This window comes from Dermacentor andersoni, chromosome 3 (genome assembly GCF_023375885.2).
Source record: "Dermacentor andersoni chromosome 3, qqDerAnde1_hic_scaffold, whole genome shotgun sequence".
Taxonomy (NCBI): domain Eukaryota; kingdom Metazoa; phylum Arthropoda; class Arachnida; order Ixodida; family Ixodidae; genus Dermacentor; species Dermacentor andersoni.
In genome coordinates, this window is record NC_092816.1 from 10290085 (window position 1) to 10308189 (window position 18105).

Genomic DNA, 18105 nt, shown 5'->3' on the forward strand with positions numbered 1-18105 from the left:
CCCATGCCGTCGTCCAACTTATCCACGCTGAGGACGTTGATGAAGGGAAGGACTGCTTCTCATCGAGAACGAGGAATAAGGGTTTATTTACAGTATTTATATCAGTCTAACATGACTGTTTGAGAAAGTACATCAGTCTAACATGACTGCTTGAGAGAGAGTGACTTGAGCAGCTGCACAACAGCTGTTTTTAAACACTCGGTCCTCTCCCGATACAAGGTGACGCGAACGTTCGTTCAGTCATTTTAAACAGGCCGCCTCTCTCCGGGGCGGGTTACACACACACACGCACACACGCATACACACAGGTGCGATGGTCCGGAGCCGACGTCAGAGGGGCTTCGTAGAACTCGGAGCCGTTCCGCGTAGCGCGTTGTCTTGCGTCTTGGTCGGTGCGTGGGAAGAAGCCTTCGTCGGCGTTCCCGCGTCAACTCTCCCACCCGTAGCAGATCAGGTCGGCGTTAGTCGTGTTGCGCACAAAGCCTGCTTCGTCGAACTCCTTCAGTCACAACGGCGACGAGGCTAGAGCGTAACGGTGGCGGTTTCAGCACAAAGCCTGCTTCGTCGAACGCATCCTAGCTGAAGCGACGGAGAGTGGAGGATGCGCGTATTGTTCATGACACAAAGTCGACTTAGTCACGCCGTGGCTAGAGGTTGGCGGCGGAATTCCAAGATGAGGTTGCCACCACTGGCGTAAATGGCTGACAAACTTGCACTGCAGCTGGCCGTTCTTAACAGCGCCTCCATGGCCCGGAAAATCTCGACTATCTAGCGCAGATAACCGCTGGGCGGGAAGAGAACGGCTGGTGGCCAGGGGGTGATGCCTTGGCTCGCAGCGACCACTTGTGTAATATGACCGCCCCAAAACATCCAACAAGGACAGGCAACTGCAAAATGAACCTCACAACACGGCTCTGCGCCGAGATGACGTGCATTGGCCCCCACTTTAGACCCGCTAGGCTTCAAAAAAAAAAAATAATAATAATAAGTGCACAAACAAAAAAGGCTGCATTTCGCTATGCCAATTTCTCAAGCAATTTCGTGCTGACAAATTCAGCAATCATGGAGGGAATCCTGCTAAATGAGAGGGGATCGTCTTGGCTTAATAAAATTAACACTAGTAACCCTAAAATTTAGGCTGGACCCTCAAACGCAGAATTCAAATTAGCCTGCTCAAACCATCCACATTGCTATGAAATTTTCCCTTTTTATATATAACGGTGTTGTACTCTTGGAGAGTGAGGCTCCATCGGAGCAAGCGGCCATTTTTGTGTGACATTTGATTGAGCCACGTCAGAGGACAGCGGTCGGTCTCGAAGATGAACTTCGTTCCGTACTTCTGGGCGGCCCAAACTAAACAAGCGCATTCCTTCTCTGAAGTTCTGTAGGCTTCCTCTCTTACATTTAGTTTACGGCTGGCATAGAGGATAGGATGCTCCTCGTTATCGTCGCCGACTTGACTAAGTACCACGCCCATACCTCTGTCGCTTGCGTCGCATTGAACTATGAATTCCTTTGTGTAGTCTGGCGCGCGAAGCACAGGGCGAGAAACCAATACCGTTTTGAAACTTTGGAAAGCGTTCTCTTTGTCTTTATCCGAGTGTACTCTACTCGGTGCTCCCTTCCGGAGGGCGTCCGTTAATGGACTTGCCATTTGCGAGTAATTCGGAATGTACCGTTGATAGTACCCCACAAGTCCCAAAAATGAACGAAGGTCTGTTTTCGTGCGCGGCTGAGAAAATTGTCCAATCGTAGCTATTTTCAGCTCGGCCGGCCGTCTCGTGCCTTGGCCGACAACATGGCCCAGATAAGTAACCTGTGAACAACCAAATCTACACTTTTCCGCTTTCATCGTTAAGCCGGCTTCCCTCAACCGTGAGAACACCTGTTTGAGGTGCGATACGTGTTGTTGCCAGCTGTCCGAAAAAATTGCTACATCATCCAGATATGGCAAGGCAAACTCCTGCAAGTCTTTTAGGACAATATTCATTAACTTAGAGAAGCTAAACGGGGCGTTCTTCAGCCCGAAGCTGAGTGCGAGAGGGCGAAAAGTGCCTACAGGTGAGATGAATGCGGCATAGCGGCTGGCACTTTCTGAAAGGGGAACTTGCCAGTACCCCCGCACGAGATCTATAGTTGAAATGTATTTAGCAGCATTAACTCTTTCAATTCGTTCCTCAATGTTGGGTATCGGATACAGCTGATCATTAGTGATGGCATTTAACTTCCTGCAGTCAACACACGGACGAGGGTCCTTGTCAGGGGTTTCTACCAGTATTAGCCGTGACGTGTAGTCACTCTCAGCGGGCTCGATAACTCCCAACTCTAGCATGCGCTGTATCTCTGCCTCCATAATCTCTCTCTGTCTTGGAGACACCCTGTAAGGCTTTGATCTTACTGGTTCGGTTGATGTCAGCTCTATTTCATGCGTTATTAGTTCGGTTCTACCCGGCCGATTGCTGAACCTGTCGATATATTCCCCTAACACCCCTTTTAGCTCATCTAGCTGCTCGGGTCTTAGAGCGTGCGAGCTTACCGAGGGTTCTACTACTTCTTCTAGGCCGATTTCAGAGTTGGATGTCGCCCTATACTCCTTAAACTTGGTACTTGTGCCATCCCGCTCTTTGATGGTATAGTTAACGACTCCGCTCCGCTCTATATACGGCTTCTCCAAATTGCAGTGATATATCCTCACCTCCTTCCTGCGACCGTGCATTTTCAGAGCATAGTTAGTATCTGAAAGTTTGTGCAACACTTTAACGGGCCCGTCCCAGTGAACTTCAAGCTTGTTCTTTTTTGAAAGTTTGAGTATCATTACCTGGTCTCCGGCGTTAAACGTACGAAGCCTCGCATTCTTGTCGTAATAGAATTTGGCGTTCTTTTGAGCTACTCCCACGTTCTTTCCGACTAGTTCTTGGGTTGCGCTTAGCCGTTCCAGCAATTTTAGCACGTATTCAACAACTGTTGGACTCTCCCCTCTTTCCTTCCACATCTCTGTCAACATTCTTAGTGGAGAACGGAGTGTCCTCCCATACACTAGTTCTGCTGGCGAGAACCCTGTCGCTTCATGTGGAACAGTTCGCAAAGCGAACAAAGTTGCCGGCAGACAGTTCTCCCAGTCCTCCTTGTGCTCGTAACAGAGCGCACGCAAAACTCGCTTAAGCACCGAATGCCATCTCTCTACACTGTTTGACTGAGGATGATAGACAGAACTGTGTATTAACTTTACCCCGCACTTTTGCAAGAATGTGGAAGTCAGTGCGCTCGTGAATACTAACCCTTGATCTGCCTGAATTTCGGCTGGAAACCCAACTCGAGCAAACACTGTCAAAAGCGCGTCTACTACTTCGGTGGAGCTGAGCTCTTTCAGAGGGATTGCTTCTGGAAACTTTGTAGCCGGACACAGCATGGTAAACAAGTACCTGTAGCCCGATTTTGTTTTTGGAAGAGGCCCTACCGTGTCTATTACAAGTCGTCTGAAAGGCTCTGTTATTAAGGGCACTACCTTCAGTGGAGTTTTCCATGTCTCACCTGGTTTACCAGAGCGCTGGCAGGCGTCGCATGATCTTACAAAGTTTTCTACGTCTTTGAAACAGCCAGGCCAGTAGTATTCCATAAGCAATCTTTCCTTTGATTTGTTTATGCCTAGGTGGCCGGACCACCCATTTCCATGACAGAGACTCAAAAGGTCCTCCCTGTACTTAGTAGGTACGACTAACTGATCTAAAATCCTACCCTTTCGATCTCTGTACTGCCGATACAACAATCCTCCCCTCTCATGTATCGTCACGTTGCGCCTAGCAATGCCTTCTTTGGCTGTGTGATTTAATTTAGCTAAGCTCTCGTCATTCTTTTGCTCGGCTGCCAATGACTCTCTATACACACGTAAGAGCTTATCAAAGTTCGTTGAGGCCGGTGATAATAACGACCCTGTCTCGCTTGCGTTTGCGTCAGCTTGCTCCTCCTGCAGGCTTGAACTTGGACACTCTAGTGTTACGCTCTCAATGAGCTGGTCAGCTGGCAGGCTCTCCTCGAATGATTTTTCATCCCTCGAGCCTAGCTCGGATTCGGGTTTGGAATTTATCCCCTTTTTTGCTTCCGCTGGAGCAGCTTGTGCATCTTCAGCCGAAAGCGACGCGATATTACGGGCTTGGCCTTGCGTCAATGCCTGTACTATGCCCTCTCCCAGTTTAAGCCCTTTTTCACGCAGTAACTGATTCGAACGATTCGAAAAGATGTAAGGGTACTGCAGTGACAAAAATTTGGAAACTGCAGCCTCAGTCTCTAGCTCCCCGAATGGTCCACTGATTTTTACTTTGGCCATGGGCAGATATACGCTGTGTTCTTCTACAACCTGTTTGATCCATGCTACTTCTCCGGTGAAGTCGTCTACCGTCACGTAAGACGGATGGACAATGTCCATCGTGGCGGCACTGTCTCTTAGCACTCGGCATGGTTTGCCATTAACTTGCAGGTCGTGAAGATAGAGGCTTAAAAGTTCCATATTCTCGTCTTTTTCCTCTACGTAGGAAAAAACTACGCTAGGCTTCCCGCAGTTTACAGCTATATGTCCCAGTTTGTGGCATTTATAACAGCGGATCGGCCTAAAAGATTCGAATTTTCTTTTCTGTTCCTTTTGTGCGGTTTCCCCGTTCAGTTTCTCCTCGCTCTTTTCTGCGGGCTTTTCCTCCACGTCAACAGGCTCCGATCGTCTAGTCTGCGAACCCTTTTTGAACGGAAATGGTTTCCGTGGTCCATTTCGACCATCCCAATTTCCGTCCTCGGCGTTCAACTTTCTACGGGTTGCGTACTCTTCGGCTAATTCAGCCGCCCTTTCCACAGTGTTTACATTCCCTCTGTCTTGCACCCACAGTTTCACAGCTTGGGGGATGGTTTTGTAAAACTGCTCTAGACACATGCATTCTATGATCATGTCTCTGCTGTCGTACGCTTCCGCGCTTTTCAGCCACTCGACTAGGTTGGCCTTTAAGCTATATGCAAACTCCGGATACCCCTCGCTATCTTTCTTGCCTGTGCTTCCAAACCTTTGCCGAAAAGCTTCGGCTGAAAGGCGGTATTTCTTCAGGAGACTAGCCTTAACTTTTGCATAATCATATGCATCCTGTGCACTCAGTCTGGCGATTACTTCCGCCGCCTCACACGGCAACATAGACAGCAACCGCTGTGGCCATGTACTCGGGCCGAAGTTCATCTCGCAAGTCCTTTCGAAATTGCTTAGGAACAAGCCTAAGTCGGTCCCGACCTCAAATGGCTTGAACTGCCTGTCCACGCGGTATGATTCTGCCTCACTTGATCGTCCCAGAGCCCCTTCATTTCCTCGAGACAACTCCAAACGTTTGCTTTCAACTTCAAGTTGCATTTTTCTTAACTCGCAATCTTCATCGCGTTCCTCCCTTTCTTTTCTCTCTCGTTCTTCTCTCTTATTCAGAAGTTCAAACCCCATTTCAATTTCTTCCTCACTGGCCTGTTCGGAAATTAGGTGCAATAATTCCGATTTTAGCATTTCCTTGCGTACATCTAGGCCCAGTTCCTTACCAACAATCAACAACTCGTCTCTCAGCAGTGTCCTTAACTCCATGATTGCTGCTTTACTGCCTTGATCCTGCTCTCTAAATCTAGTTAGGAAAACACAACCTAGCTAACACTCAACAATCTAGCTTCCCTACTGTTCTAAACAGAACAACCACAAAATGAAGCCGAGAGAGTCAAAGCAAGAACCAAGCACTCACCGCAGTCACAGCACCACGTCGCAAAGTCCATCTCACCGCTGTCAGCCAGTTGTTATGATTGGGGGTTCAATCCCATCGCTCGTGATCCGTTGTCAAGATTGGAGTCGGGCATGAATTAGAAGGTAGCTGGCCCATGCCGTCGTCCAACTTATCCCCGCTGAGGACGTTGATGAAGGGAAGGACTGCTTCTCATCGAGAACGAGGAATAAGGGTTTATTTACAGTATTTATATCAGTCTAACATGACTGTTTGAGAAAGTACATCAGTCTAACATGACTGCTTGAGAGAGAGTGACTTGAGCAGCCGCACAACAGCGGTTTTTAAACACTCGGTCCTCTCCCGATACAAGGTGATGCGAACGTTCGCTCAGTCATTTTATACAGGCCGCCTCTCTCCGGGACGGGTTACACACACACACGCACACACGCATACACACAGGCGCGATGGTCCGGAGCCGACGTCAGAGGGGCTTCGTAGAACTCGGAGCCGTTCCGGGTAGCGCGTTGTCTTGCGTCTTGGTCGGTGCGTGGGAAGAAGCCTTCGTCGGCGTTCACGCGTCAACTCACCCACCCGTAGCAGATCAGGTCGGCGTTTGTCGTGTTGCGCATATAGCCTGCTTCGTCGAACTCCTTCAGTCACAACGGCGACGAGGCTAGAGCGTAACGGTGGCGATTTCAGCACAAAGCCTGCTTCGTCGAACGCATCCTAGCTGAAGCGACGGAGAGTGGAGGATGCGCGTATTGTTCATGACACAAAGTCGACTTAGTCACGCCGTGGCTAGAGGTTGGGGTGGAATTCCAAGATGAGGTTGCCACCACTGGCGTAAATGGCTGGCAAACTTGCACTGCAGCTGGCCGTTCTTAACAATATGCACAATAATGTAAACAAGGTTCTTGAATGACAAAGTTTCAATAAAATATTTATCATCAACTTGTTAATTTCCTGGGCTTTACATTTTTCATATCAGCGGCATGCACTGCTTTGGTGGTTTCGAACTGATATAGTTCGAATGTTCGTGTGTTATTTTCTTTACTTATTAAATAGACAAAAAACATGGAAGCATTGATATCAGTTATTTCGGGCACAATTTTTGGGACATGCGCGTATATTATAGTATGAAAAAAATGCATATTTTGCTTGTCTTGACTGTGCGTAGCGTTTAAGAATTTGTTTACAGCATCTTTGGCTATGGTTTTGTAGTTATTATTCATGTATTTAATACCTTGACAAATTTCATGGGGAGGAGGCCGAGCTGCAACCTGAGCCCTCCCCCGAACGAAGTTTTTGGCTACGCCACTGCAAAGCACTACTACTCTTTATTTCTTATTTTTCTTTTTCCTGACACTTTGGGCACAAGCTGCTTAGGATATTCAGGAAATATCATGGGTATGGCGTCGGGTTTCAGGCGTGGTTTATCGCGGGAAATCTTGTGGACAACGCCGTTCACGGTGATAGAGAACGCGCGCTCGTCTAAACTGCTTTCGAAATGTTTTTTACAAACCACAGCAGTTGGTGTCAGCCTTCTGTCCGTTCTCCTGATCATTCTTTCCCATTCTGCTAGCCGCTTCGCATCAGATGGTGCAGCTAACAAGGATACACGCTCTTTGTTCGAGCGGTAACCACTTCTACACAACGGCACAAAGCAGGTCCTCTTCTTGCACTGTCTCTTTAGCTTGGGCATTTTTTCACCGCCGCCACATAGTTCTCGTAATGACAGGCACACGAACACAGTAGCCACGCACTCACTCTTTGATAACACCAAGAACTAACACGCAACGCTGTAATAACACTGAAAACGCAAACATAGAAACCGACGCAGGAACGAAGGAAAGAAACTTTTTTATTTTCAAAAAAGAAGAGTAGGCAAGCGTGGTTGGGCCCTTAATCCGACGCAACCGCTGCGAAATTGATGTGCGAAGCAGACGACACGCGCAGTACGCAACGATGGATGGATGGATGTTATGAGCATCCCCTTTGGAACGGGGCGGTGGGTTGCGCCACCAAGCTCTTCCTATTATACTCCCTAATGTCCTACATAGGTTAAAAAAAAAAAAAAAACACTATGAACTTTCACAACCAAATTTTCTGATCTCCTATTGCGAACTTTGCTTTTGAACGTCTCTGTTTTTTGTCGTTTCCCTACTTTTCTTCCACCAATCTTCCAATCGCCTCTTACTAATCTCTATTGTAGACATGTTTACTTTACGACTGCTCTCGCTGAACCCAAGGGCTTCAAGGAGGCCAGTGGTGCCTAAATCGACTGCTGGGCAGACGTCTTCACATTATAATAAAACGTGCTCCATCGTTTTCCTAGCTTTACCGCAGCAAGCACATACTTCTTCTTCCTTCTTATATCTCGCTTTATAGGTGCGTGTTCTAAGACATCCCGATCTCGCTTCGAAAAGTAATGAGCTTCCCTTTGAGTTATCATAAAATGTTTCTTTCCTGATTTAGTTTTTTTCCTCTTATGTACATAGATTTAGGTGCACGTTAAGGAAACCCAGATGGTCGAAATTTCCGGAGTCCTCCACTACGGCATGCCTCATAATCAGAAAGTGTTTTGGCACGTAAAACCCCATAATTTAATTTTTTTTCCTCTTAAGTAGTTACTCGTGGCAGGTTTCTTTTCCATTGCCGCCACCCATGAGATTATTTCAGCCTCTCTGACTTTCCGCTTAACGTTCTTTGTATCTGTGTTGCCCACCTTACAGGCCGCATACTTGCTGGTAAGCTTTTATAGTTCTTTTCCTCCACTGTGAATCAATGTTTTTCCTGTACAGATGCCTCACCGCTCTGCAAGCCCATTTACCTTATTCCATATTCCTCAGTCGTTCTTCATCATCAATTTTGCAGCCACCCGCATGGCAGTGACCTCTGCCGGCCACCGTGGGCATTCACTGCAGGCGGCGCCACGCTCCTCGATTAAAAGAGCGGGTGCATGGCACACTAGCCAGGATATTCTAGGCACTATACGTCTGGGCTTATTGACCAGTTGCGTTCACGTAAAGAGATCACGTGCTCTTGATGCCTGCGGCAGAAAGGATGTTCCACATCCGCTGCCAAGGCACTGGCTAACACTCCTATGGTTAATTCTTAGCAGTAAAACATAAATACCCAAGAAAGTGGATGGGTGAACGGCGTCGCGGTAGCTCAATTGGTAGAGCATCGCGCGCGTAATGCGAAGACGTGGGATCGTTCCCCACCTGCGGCAAGTTGTTTTTTCATCCCACTTTCATTTCTGTTTAATTATCAATTCCTTAAACCATGCACTTAGGAAGTCAAATTTCCATGTTTTCCTTGGAGCCATTGTTTGTTGGCTTCTTATGATATGATGTTTATAAATCTGGCCCCTCGGTTAACCCCTTTCTTCTCGTTTAAGCATTATATATATATATATATATATATATATATATATATATATATATATATAGAGCAGATTCCAATACGCGGCTGCTATTGGCCAATAGCTGACATCAAACAAGAAGGGTGTTTTTGGACGAGCGCGCTTCTTCCTACTGTTAAGGTCTTAAAGGGTGTAGTTCACACTGTTATTGGCTCCTATAGTCATAGATATTGACACGTGTACTTATCTTTATCGGGCAACCACGTTTCGCCGCTTAACAACTGTAATCGCACAGCGAGGGACGCGCCTGCATGTATCCGACGTTTCTGGAAAGTTATCGACGCTTCTATCCGCGTGTCTGTTGTCGCCGAACCTTGTGTTATCAGATTTCATCGCGTGACACGAATGGTGTAGAACTTTGTGGAAGACACGCGGGTCCCATCAGTTAATCTGGAACATTCGACGACTGATCTATAAAAGCCGACGCGCTTGACCCGCTAATCAGTTTTCCGACGATCGCCGACCGTGTTCGCCGCTATCGTTGTGCTATAAGTGTAGCCTGTTTTTGTGGGCACAGGTTCGCCCAATAAAAGCTAGTTTTGTATTCCACCGTATTGCTTCTTTCTTCACCGTCACTACCACGTGACAATATTAAGCTACGGGCTGCTGGAAATGACATGCCTGACCTGTTTCCTCATCGTGGAGGGGCGTCATCACGAATGTTCACCACAGGCAACAGACGGCTGTTAGCCCGAAGGCATGATGGAATCCGCATCCTGCGCAAGCTTTTTGCTTTAGACGGGCGAACACCAAATAATACTGACGATGAACCAAGGGCGGTGTTTCCATAACGGTTGCTCTTTTTTGATTAGGGATTTTGTCATCATCATCAGCTGCCTATTATTATGTCCACTGAGAACGAAGGCCTCCCCTAGCGATCTATAATTTTCCCTTGCTTTGCGCTATCCGATTTCAAGTTGTGCCCGCACATTTCCTGACCTCATCTACCACCTAATTCTTTGCGGTCCTTGACTTCGTTTCCCTTCCCTTGGCACCAATTCTGCGACAATTATAGGCCACCGGTTATCCGATTTACGCATTACATGGCCTGCCAAGCTCCATTTTCCCTTCTTAGTGTCAACTAGAATATCGGCTACTCTTATTTACTCTCTAATCCACACCGTTGTCTTCCTGTCTCTTAAGCTTACGCCTAATATTTTTCATTCCATCACTCGTTGCGCGGTTCTAGGCTTCTTCTCGAGCTTCTTTGTTACCCTACTAGTAAAAGAAGAGCAACTATTATGGAAAAACTGCCCTTGGTTCATTGCCATTATTATTTTAGGTTTTGCTGTCTAGAGCAAAAGCTTGCGCACGATGCAGATTCCATCATGCCCCCAGGTTAACACCCGTCTGTTGCCTGTACTTAAAAGCAGTCCGCCTTCGTGGTGGCACCCCTCCCCAATGAGGCAAAGGTCAGGCACGTCATTTCCATCTGTCCGTAGCTTAATAACAGCCACTATGAGCGTCCATATGTTAGTTCAATGCAATGATCGTACAGTCTTCTTTTCGGGGATAGCGGCAAGTTGCCGGTCATGATTTGGCAATGCCTGCCGTATGCGCTCCACCCCTTTTTATTCTTCTGTAAATGTCGCTCGCGTGATCAGGGTCCGCGTTAGTACTCATGAACAAAAAAATTTTGTTATTGATATCAAGAGGAGCTGAAATTGGGGCTAGTTGGTACAGATTCATTGTTACGGCGTAATGTGCGGCAAACAGAAGACACACACAATCGAAGCAGATGGGCAACAGTGCTAGTCGCTACTGAAATAACTTATTAAGATGGCCCATATAAATAGTTGTAAACAGTTCTTACGCATGTTAAAAAAGATAGGTAGGGAATGACGGAGGAGTAGAAAAATGCAACAGTGATCACGCATACCATCTAAAAGGTTAATGTCCTTGGCGGACAAACCGACAGACGAGCAATTAACTAACACAGTTATGCGAGTTCTCAAAGATATGGCAACTTCTATAACCTCTCAGCCACCTCTCTACCGATATTTGTCTTGTTAAACAACGGCGAGCAGCCTAATGACTTTGACCTTCTTGTTGAAATTGCTCCCCTCCGCTATTCCTTGCCTGTTCTTTTTTCAGCACACCTGATGACTATTTACATTTTATTTGGTTCGTTTTAATCAAGCATTTTAGTCGCTATCAGAGCAGTTTGTCGTCCTCTTCCTTTTTGTTTTTTGTTGGTTCTGTCTGGTGCCCATTACGCCACGATGCACCGTTGAAATGGAATTTGTCTTGTTTGTGGCTGAAGCACCGAACCACCTTCAGGTACGGGAGGAACGTCGAAGTAATCGTCTGCGGATTTATTTGGATCATCTGGTTTTTGGTCATACGGGATGTAACATAAGACGACGTGTTATCCTGTAGTACTTAGTCATGTCTTAACACCTGCATCTAGTATTTTTTTCTGATCTCATTCGTGAAAAAAAAAATAACTCCGTGGCCTCTATTCAAATCAACCGAAAAACAAATATTTACTTGCAGATTTTGGATTATGCGAAAAACTATGAAACGAAGTAAATTAAAGCACCAAAATCTATGGACATCCAAATTGAAGTGGCACCATCTACACTTTATTGCAGACCGCGTATGAACGCCGTGTAGTTAGGAGTAAAAGTTCGAGATTGCACATTGTACGTATACAGTTCTGGAGACAAATCGCACAATATGGAAACACCGATTGGCTTCTGGCATTATAAACGTGAATCGGAAACCTTAATTTGATCATGTCGAGAGGCCAAAAAAAAAAAAAAAGAGAAACCAGAAAGAAACGACCTGACGTCATCCGCACGCGGTTCCTCGGCAGGCATCTGGTGCAGTCGTTCGCAAGGCTTCCGTACTACATGTGCTTCACCTTCGACTGGAGGGGCAGCAACAGCCTGGTCAACTTTAAGGAAGACCCGCTCACGTACGGTGGGTCATTTACGTATGCTGCTCTCTCTCCATCAATGATCTCTTTCCTTTGCATGGTGTCTCTTTCTTATCTACACCGCTTTTGTTGAACCGCTGATGAGTAAATAAGAGTAATGCGAGTGATAAGTTACTCTATTCGGCAAATTAGTACGACATTAGGTGTTTGAGCCCCAATATTCAGTACATAGCTATGTGCTCGCTATTTAGAAAAAAAGAATGAGAAGGAGCAAAATAATGAACAAAAGAACCCCAAGCAATGCACTTGTAGTATCTGTGAAAGGCGGATCAGTAATGTGTACTGTGAAAACTATTTCTCATCGCAGAAAGAATGCATCGCCGCACGCAATCCTATCTTCTTTGATAGATACTCTTCTCGTTTATACGGAGTTCTTGCTTCTATTCGCCACTTCCCGCCGCCAGGCGATGACTGGGAGTTTTGTTTATTGGTCATATTTGCGTAGAGAGCTTCGCTTTTGTTGCCTTCTTCTCTTAACTTGGTGCATGTTATTTAGACTGAACATTCTGTATGCAAAAAAAAATCAAGTTTATTTACTATCCGTGCATCAGAAGTATTTAACGATAGCTTTTGCAAGGCCGACACACCCTCACTTTTTCACCAGTGGGATTCACTATCCAACTAAACTTCTTAGATAGTGCCGTTGGCATATTTATGATCAAACGTAGTTTCTAAATATGGGAAGTGATGACTTTGTTTCTCCGATATACGAAAGGGGTGGGGGGGGGGGGGGGGGGGAGGGTGTTGCAATGCATTTGTGCTTTGCAAGTGTTCTAACTGCAAGTTCGTATTTGTTTGTGCTGCGCCTTCAATTGTCATCACTATCGTAAAATTCCCTCCTTTGGGTCGGTCTGTTTTCTTGCATCAAATGTTCTGCCTAATGGAGGTGAGGTAAATGTGAGTAGGTAAGCCACCGTTATATACTACGTATGCGTTACGCAAATAATTTGGACCTACTTCTATAGTAGTCAATGGGTGACGTGATAAAACATGCGCCCCGCTTTCTGCTGCTATTATGCAGAGATGAGCATGATCGTGCTCTGGTATCCCGACCGATCTCCACGGCTGTCCCACTACGAGATGGACATGACCTTCCATCACATTGACAGCATAAGCGCTGCCACCCAGCACACACTGCTGCTCAGGCCATCGGGCAGCTACGAGTACAGCCTGCAACAGGTGATGCCCCCTGGCGGTGCTTGAAACAAGCGCTGTCAGGTATGGTGGAGGAGCTCTGCGGTCGCTGGAGCGGAAGTTCTCTCGTTCTCTCCTAAGCTGAACAGGCACAACAGCCAAAAGAAACTGCTCCTATGCGAACTTTTTTTCTGAGTACCTTGCCACGGGTGTATTAGAGTCTGGTAAGGAAGTTGACAGAGAAATGCCCCAAGTAGGTGAAAGCCGTTCATTGGGTGACGGAGACGTGCAAGATGTAAATCGATGGACAGCGGCCGAAGTGTTGAGCATTTGGATAGGCGAAAATAGCTGTCCTGAGAAATACTTCTTAATCAAAACTGTAGAATTCGGCAACATCACACACGCGCACACGCACGCACGCACGCACACACGCACACACGCATACGCACACGCACTCACGCTCAGGCACACGCACGCACTCGCGCGCGCGCTATCAAGCTACTTTATCGCAGCAACATTGAGTAATGCCACAGATGTTCCTCTGGATCGAGCTGTGAGAGGCCAATGTCGAACCCTACGCTGTTCTCACATGCAGCATATATGCGCGGTCTGTTTAAGCGATACAAAACAACACCTCCAGCTTTGATATGCGTAAGCATTTCTATGCTTACAAAACGAGAAAAACCGTCCGTCCCTCCGTCTGCCCGTCACGTAAGACGATCGCTTTCAAGATAGAGCCCGCAGCAGCGAACGACTTTACCTCCGCGCTGCCTGTCGCTTCACTGCGAACGAAGCGGCAGAACACAGCGCTCACGAAGCGCTCAGCACACGCTGCGCCCTGCTCCTCTCACAGATCGGTTTCAAGATACGGGCCCGCGCGTCTCTCTCCAACGTGAAGTAGCGAAAACACAGCGCGCGGAGCTATCAACAGTCCGCACTATCTGTCCGCATCGCAGATCGCATACAAGATACGATCGATCAGTGCGGCCGTGCTATACTGGCCAGACGCAGCCGCCGCCGGAGTACGTTCCACCGTAGTTCGTAATGGTTCCACGCGGATGAATAAGTCGCTAAAGAGCGATAACGGCTAAAAATGATCGGAGCGTCATCAGCTCACTTGGCGCCGCCGTCCGCACCAGTTCGTATCGCCGCAGCGCTGTCGTTTGTACTGGCCAGATCAAGTTTCATAACATTGATAATGATACCGGGTTGCGTGGAGATGAGCAATTGTCGCAGTGCTTACGCACACTTAGATCCCTGAGGAGTTTCTGCGTGAGTCCTTTTCTTTAAGCCCACACCTGAAGCTATTTAAATGACGTAAGCGGCTAAAAATCGCCTGACCGAAGAGGTTATTGTAAAAAGGCTATCTTGTGTCTAAATTAAACACCGGATCAAGGAAAAGTATACACAAACATATCCGTTAAAGAGAAGGGGCGACTCCAGCACAACGAATCGCACTTTCATCACAGCTTCGTCCCTAGCTCAAATGATGGCGCCACCGCACCTCAAGGCTGCTTGCGATTTCAGAGCAATAAAAGAGTACGACCCAATTTCTTGCTATCCGTTCGACGGTTCCTCCTGACACCGATTAAACGAGAAAAGAAAGATAGCACAGAGATCCTTGCAAGAATAGGCCGAATGGCCGCTGGCTCGCATTCCAGTCGGTGCACAGAAAACGCGGCTGCTTTTTTATCGGCGGCGCGACAAGACCGCGTGGCGCGAGCGCATTGACTGCAGTGATGCAAGGCCTCCGATTGTCAAAGCATTACTGCATTCATTACACGAGTGAGTGGCCCCGGGTGTGCGAAAGGAAATGGACAATGAAACGAAGCATTTGAGGCGTTTTAAACGAACTTGACTAGGGAGGGAAAATGGTAACATGCCAAAGGAAGAGGAAATACAGGGTCAGCTTGCAACCTTTGTCGGAATTACTGAAACCGCTCAGCGCCGCGTGTGCATGGCCGTCGTCGAGTTCTCCGCGGTTAAAGAAACCCGCCCAGCCACGACGAGATTCCATCAGCACCAATGCGGGAAGGCGACGAGCACGCGCACATGGGCTAGCTTGTCTGAATCAGTAGGCAGTGCTTTCGCTGTGTGTAGCGCTATAAAGAAGAAAATAATTGCGCATGTTTTTAACATATCTGTCAAATTGAATAGAACGATTTGTGCATGTCGGCGAACGAATATATTTCTCTCATTGATGTAAACAGGCAGCAGTCAAGCCTAATAAAATCGTTCTCTCATTTTCATGTAAGCTTGACTTTTTTCAGAGGTGATGCGCCCCCGCCCCCCCGGGGGGGGGGGGGGGGGGGGACGAGTAGCCTTAAGTACAGGTCCAGTGTGGGGGTTTTAAGAACGCAATTTTACGCTGCGGAAGAGCGAGGGAGAGAAAGACAAAGAAAGGCAATAAAGGGACACTAAGCAGAAAAATAAGTTCATCAGTACTAGTAAACTGTACCCGCTCCAAAATAGCAAGAAGTAAAGCCTCTCCTTCCGGGTGCTCGAAAAGGACGCGAGAGGCGACGCTGCCTCGGCGTTGCCGCACCGGCTCAGCGTGCCGCCACAGGTCGTGACAGCGTCGGATGCAGGCATAGTTCGTTTGCTATCCCTAAAGGTGGGCGGCATTGTGCTCTAGAAGAAGCAGAGTCAGAACGTAAAAATTGGAAGCAGTCTTTACTGCACCACAATTTATCAAATACGAAAAAATACTTAGCAATCTACGACGTCACACTGACGCACCGGCACTGCGGTTTCGGCAGGAAAAAAAAAAAAGTAAATTCGATCTTCGTTTGTCGTTCTAAAGAGCGACCTATATTATAAGCAGTATAGGCAGATCGAGTTTTTCTCTTCAGTGTGACTTCAATGGAAGCTAGACAAGTGTGCCACGCTGCGGGCCTGGCACGAGTTACTCCGCACGTGCATGGTGTGAAAGAACAAGCGACAGATGCCACGAGCATAACAAAACGAACACTGGTCCGCGCTCAAGACTATCTACGAGGTTTCGTTATGGCCCTGTTTCCGCAGAAGGACCAAGAACGATGTCGCTGCGCGCAACGTAGGGTGAATAGGAGCCACATGGTATACACATGACTTTTCTGGCTGAACTTCTGGCACATGGGCTCTCAAATTTCACCCAGATGTTGTGCGCTGTATTAATTTCTTTTTTGTGCATTACTCGCCTGTTTCGTGCAGAACCAATAGGAAGACCGTTCCGCCTGCCCACATAGAAAGGGCAAAGCTAGCGGAACTGTGGCGCCGTTTGTCACTGTGACAGCAAAGCACGCCGCATTGCGCTGACCGCAGCCTGAGAATGACAGGCGGTTGCCTTCCGCAAATTCCATACATTTCTTGTATGTCATCGTTTCAGTAAACCCGTTCTGCTTAAGTCAGGACGTATCAGGCTGGTAATTCAATGACCTATCGAGAAATGCTAGCTTGCTGTGAAAAACTGTGCGTGAACGACGCAGGCGATGTAAAAGTAAAAGCCATATATACCTGGTTCCACTATAACAACATCCCGATAGATCAAGAATCTCGCCCGCATATCGAGACATAGGCTTGCGTCGCCTTCAAAAACACTCTGAGACAAGTGTGGCTTTCAATGGGTGAAGCGCCAATAGTGACGGCACGCAAGAAGGAATACGGACAAGGCGCTACTTGCAACCGTTTATTGAAATCACATGTGGCTGATTATATAGCCATGAGGAGAGGGGAACGAAAAAGGAGGGACACTGAATATGTGAATGCGCACGTGCGAGAACACTGAGGATAAAGGGAATCACGCTTAATCTAAATCTAAAGCTTATCTAAAAACATGCTTTCATTCGTGTATATAGTCAACGATGGGGTACTGGCACAGTTGTCCCCTCTTTTCTTAATCTCGTTGGCCTCCAACAATTCACGCGCAACAGAATCTTTACTTTTATACATGATTGTCGTATCATGAAGCCTTGCTTTACATACTTGTTCATCCTCATTCCCGCAGGCCTTGCAATGAAGCGGCAAGATTGAACCATATCCATTTTTCAATGAAAGCTTATGCACCCGCAGGCGTTCATTAATACATCGGCCAGTTTGGCCGATATACTCTTTTCCACACTTCAGTGGTATGTGGTATACTACCCCTTCTTCACGCTTAACAAAAGGGTTTGTATGTTTAATAGAACGCCCTACTTTTTTAGAGTCATCCGGACCAATCAGGCGGCACAAAGTAGCAAGCTTTCGCGGCGCGGAAAAAGCCACAGGAATTTTGTATTTCATGGCGACGTGTTTCAGATTATGCGCCACTTTATGAGAATGTGGTATCACCACCGCTTTTGCTTTCTTTTCGACTGTTTGACCTTCTTCACTTCTTTTTCTTTCTTTTTCAGTTTTTTCAATAACGCCTCCGAAACTGCGCTTAAAACCAAGCAAGGAAAGCCAGCCTTCCTCAACTTCAAAATCTGGTCGTCAAAGCTTGCTTGTGCCTTATGACAGCCCGATTTTTTCAGCGCGGATTCGAGGCACATAGTGGCAATTGCTCGTTTAACAGTCTTGGAGTGTGTAGACTCATACGGCAACACTTCTTTGCGGCCACGGGGTCGGTACAACCAGCAGGAGCCTTCGTCAGTAAGGGTTATGTCAAGATCTTTACTACAAGTGTGGCGGTTGTAGGCATAGCACGGGATACGCGATCTATAAAACGCCACTGATTAGGTGCATTTCAATCGTATCTTACAACGCAAATGACCTCACTGTGTGCACCACGTACAGCGTAAATCGGTGGATGCATACGTGATCTCTCTAGAGGATGTGAAGCTTCTGAAAATCATATTTGTGGTCGAATATATGCTGCAATCCACGCAGCTGCTCTGCATTGCTTGGGACAAAGTTCGGGA

General features: G+C 47.2%; 1 protein-coding gene across 1 annotated transcript in view; it reads left to right on the plus strand.

The window, feature by feature from the left end:
* Nucleotides 1-18105, plus strand: part of LOC126520776 (uncharacterized) — a 171600-nt gene that overhangs the window by 70309 nt on the left and 83186 nt on the right. The window contains exons 4-5 of the mRNA XM_050169555.3: nt 11972-12078; nt 13116-13273. Of these exons, the coding sequence (XP_050025512.3) occupies nt 11972-12078; nt 13116-13273 (265 nt within the window). The remainder of the gene's footprint in view (nt 1-11971; nt 12079-13115; nt 13274-18105) is intronic.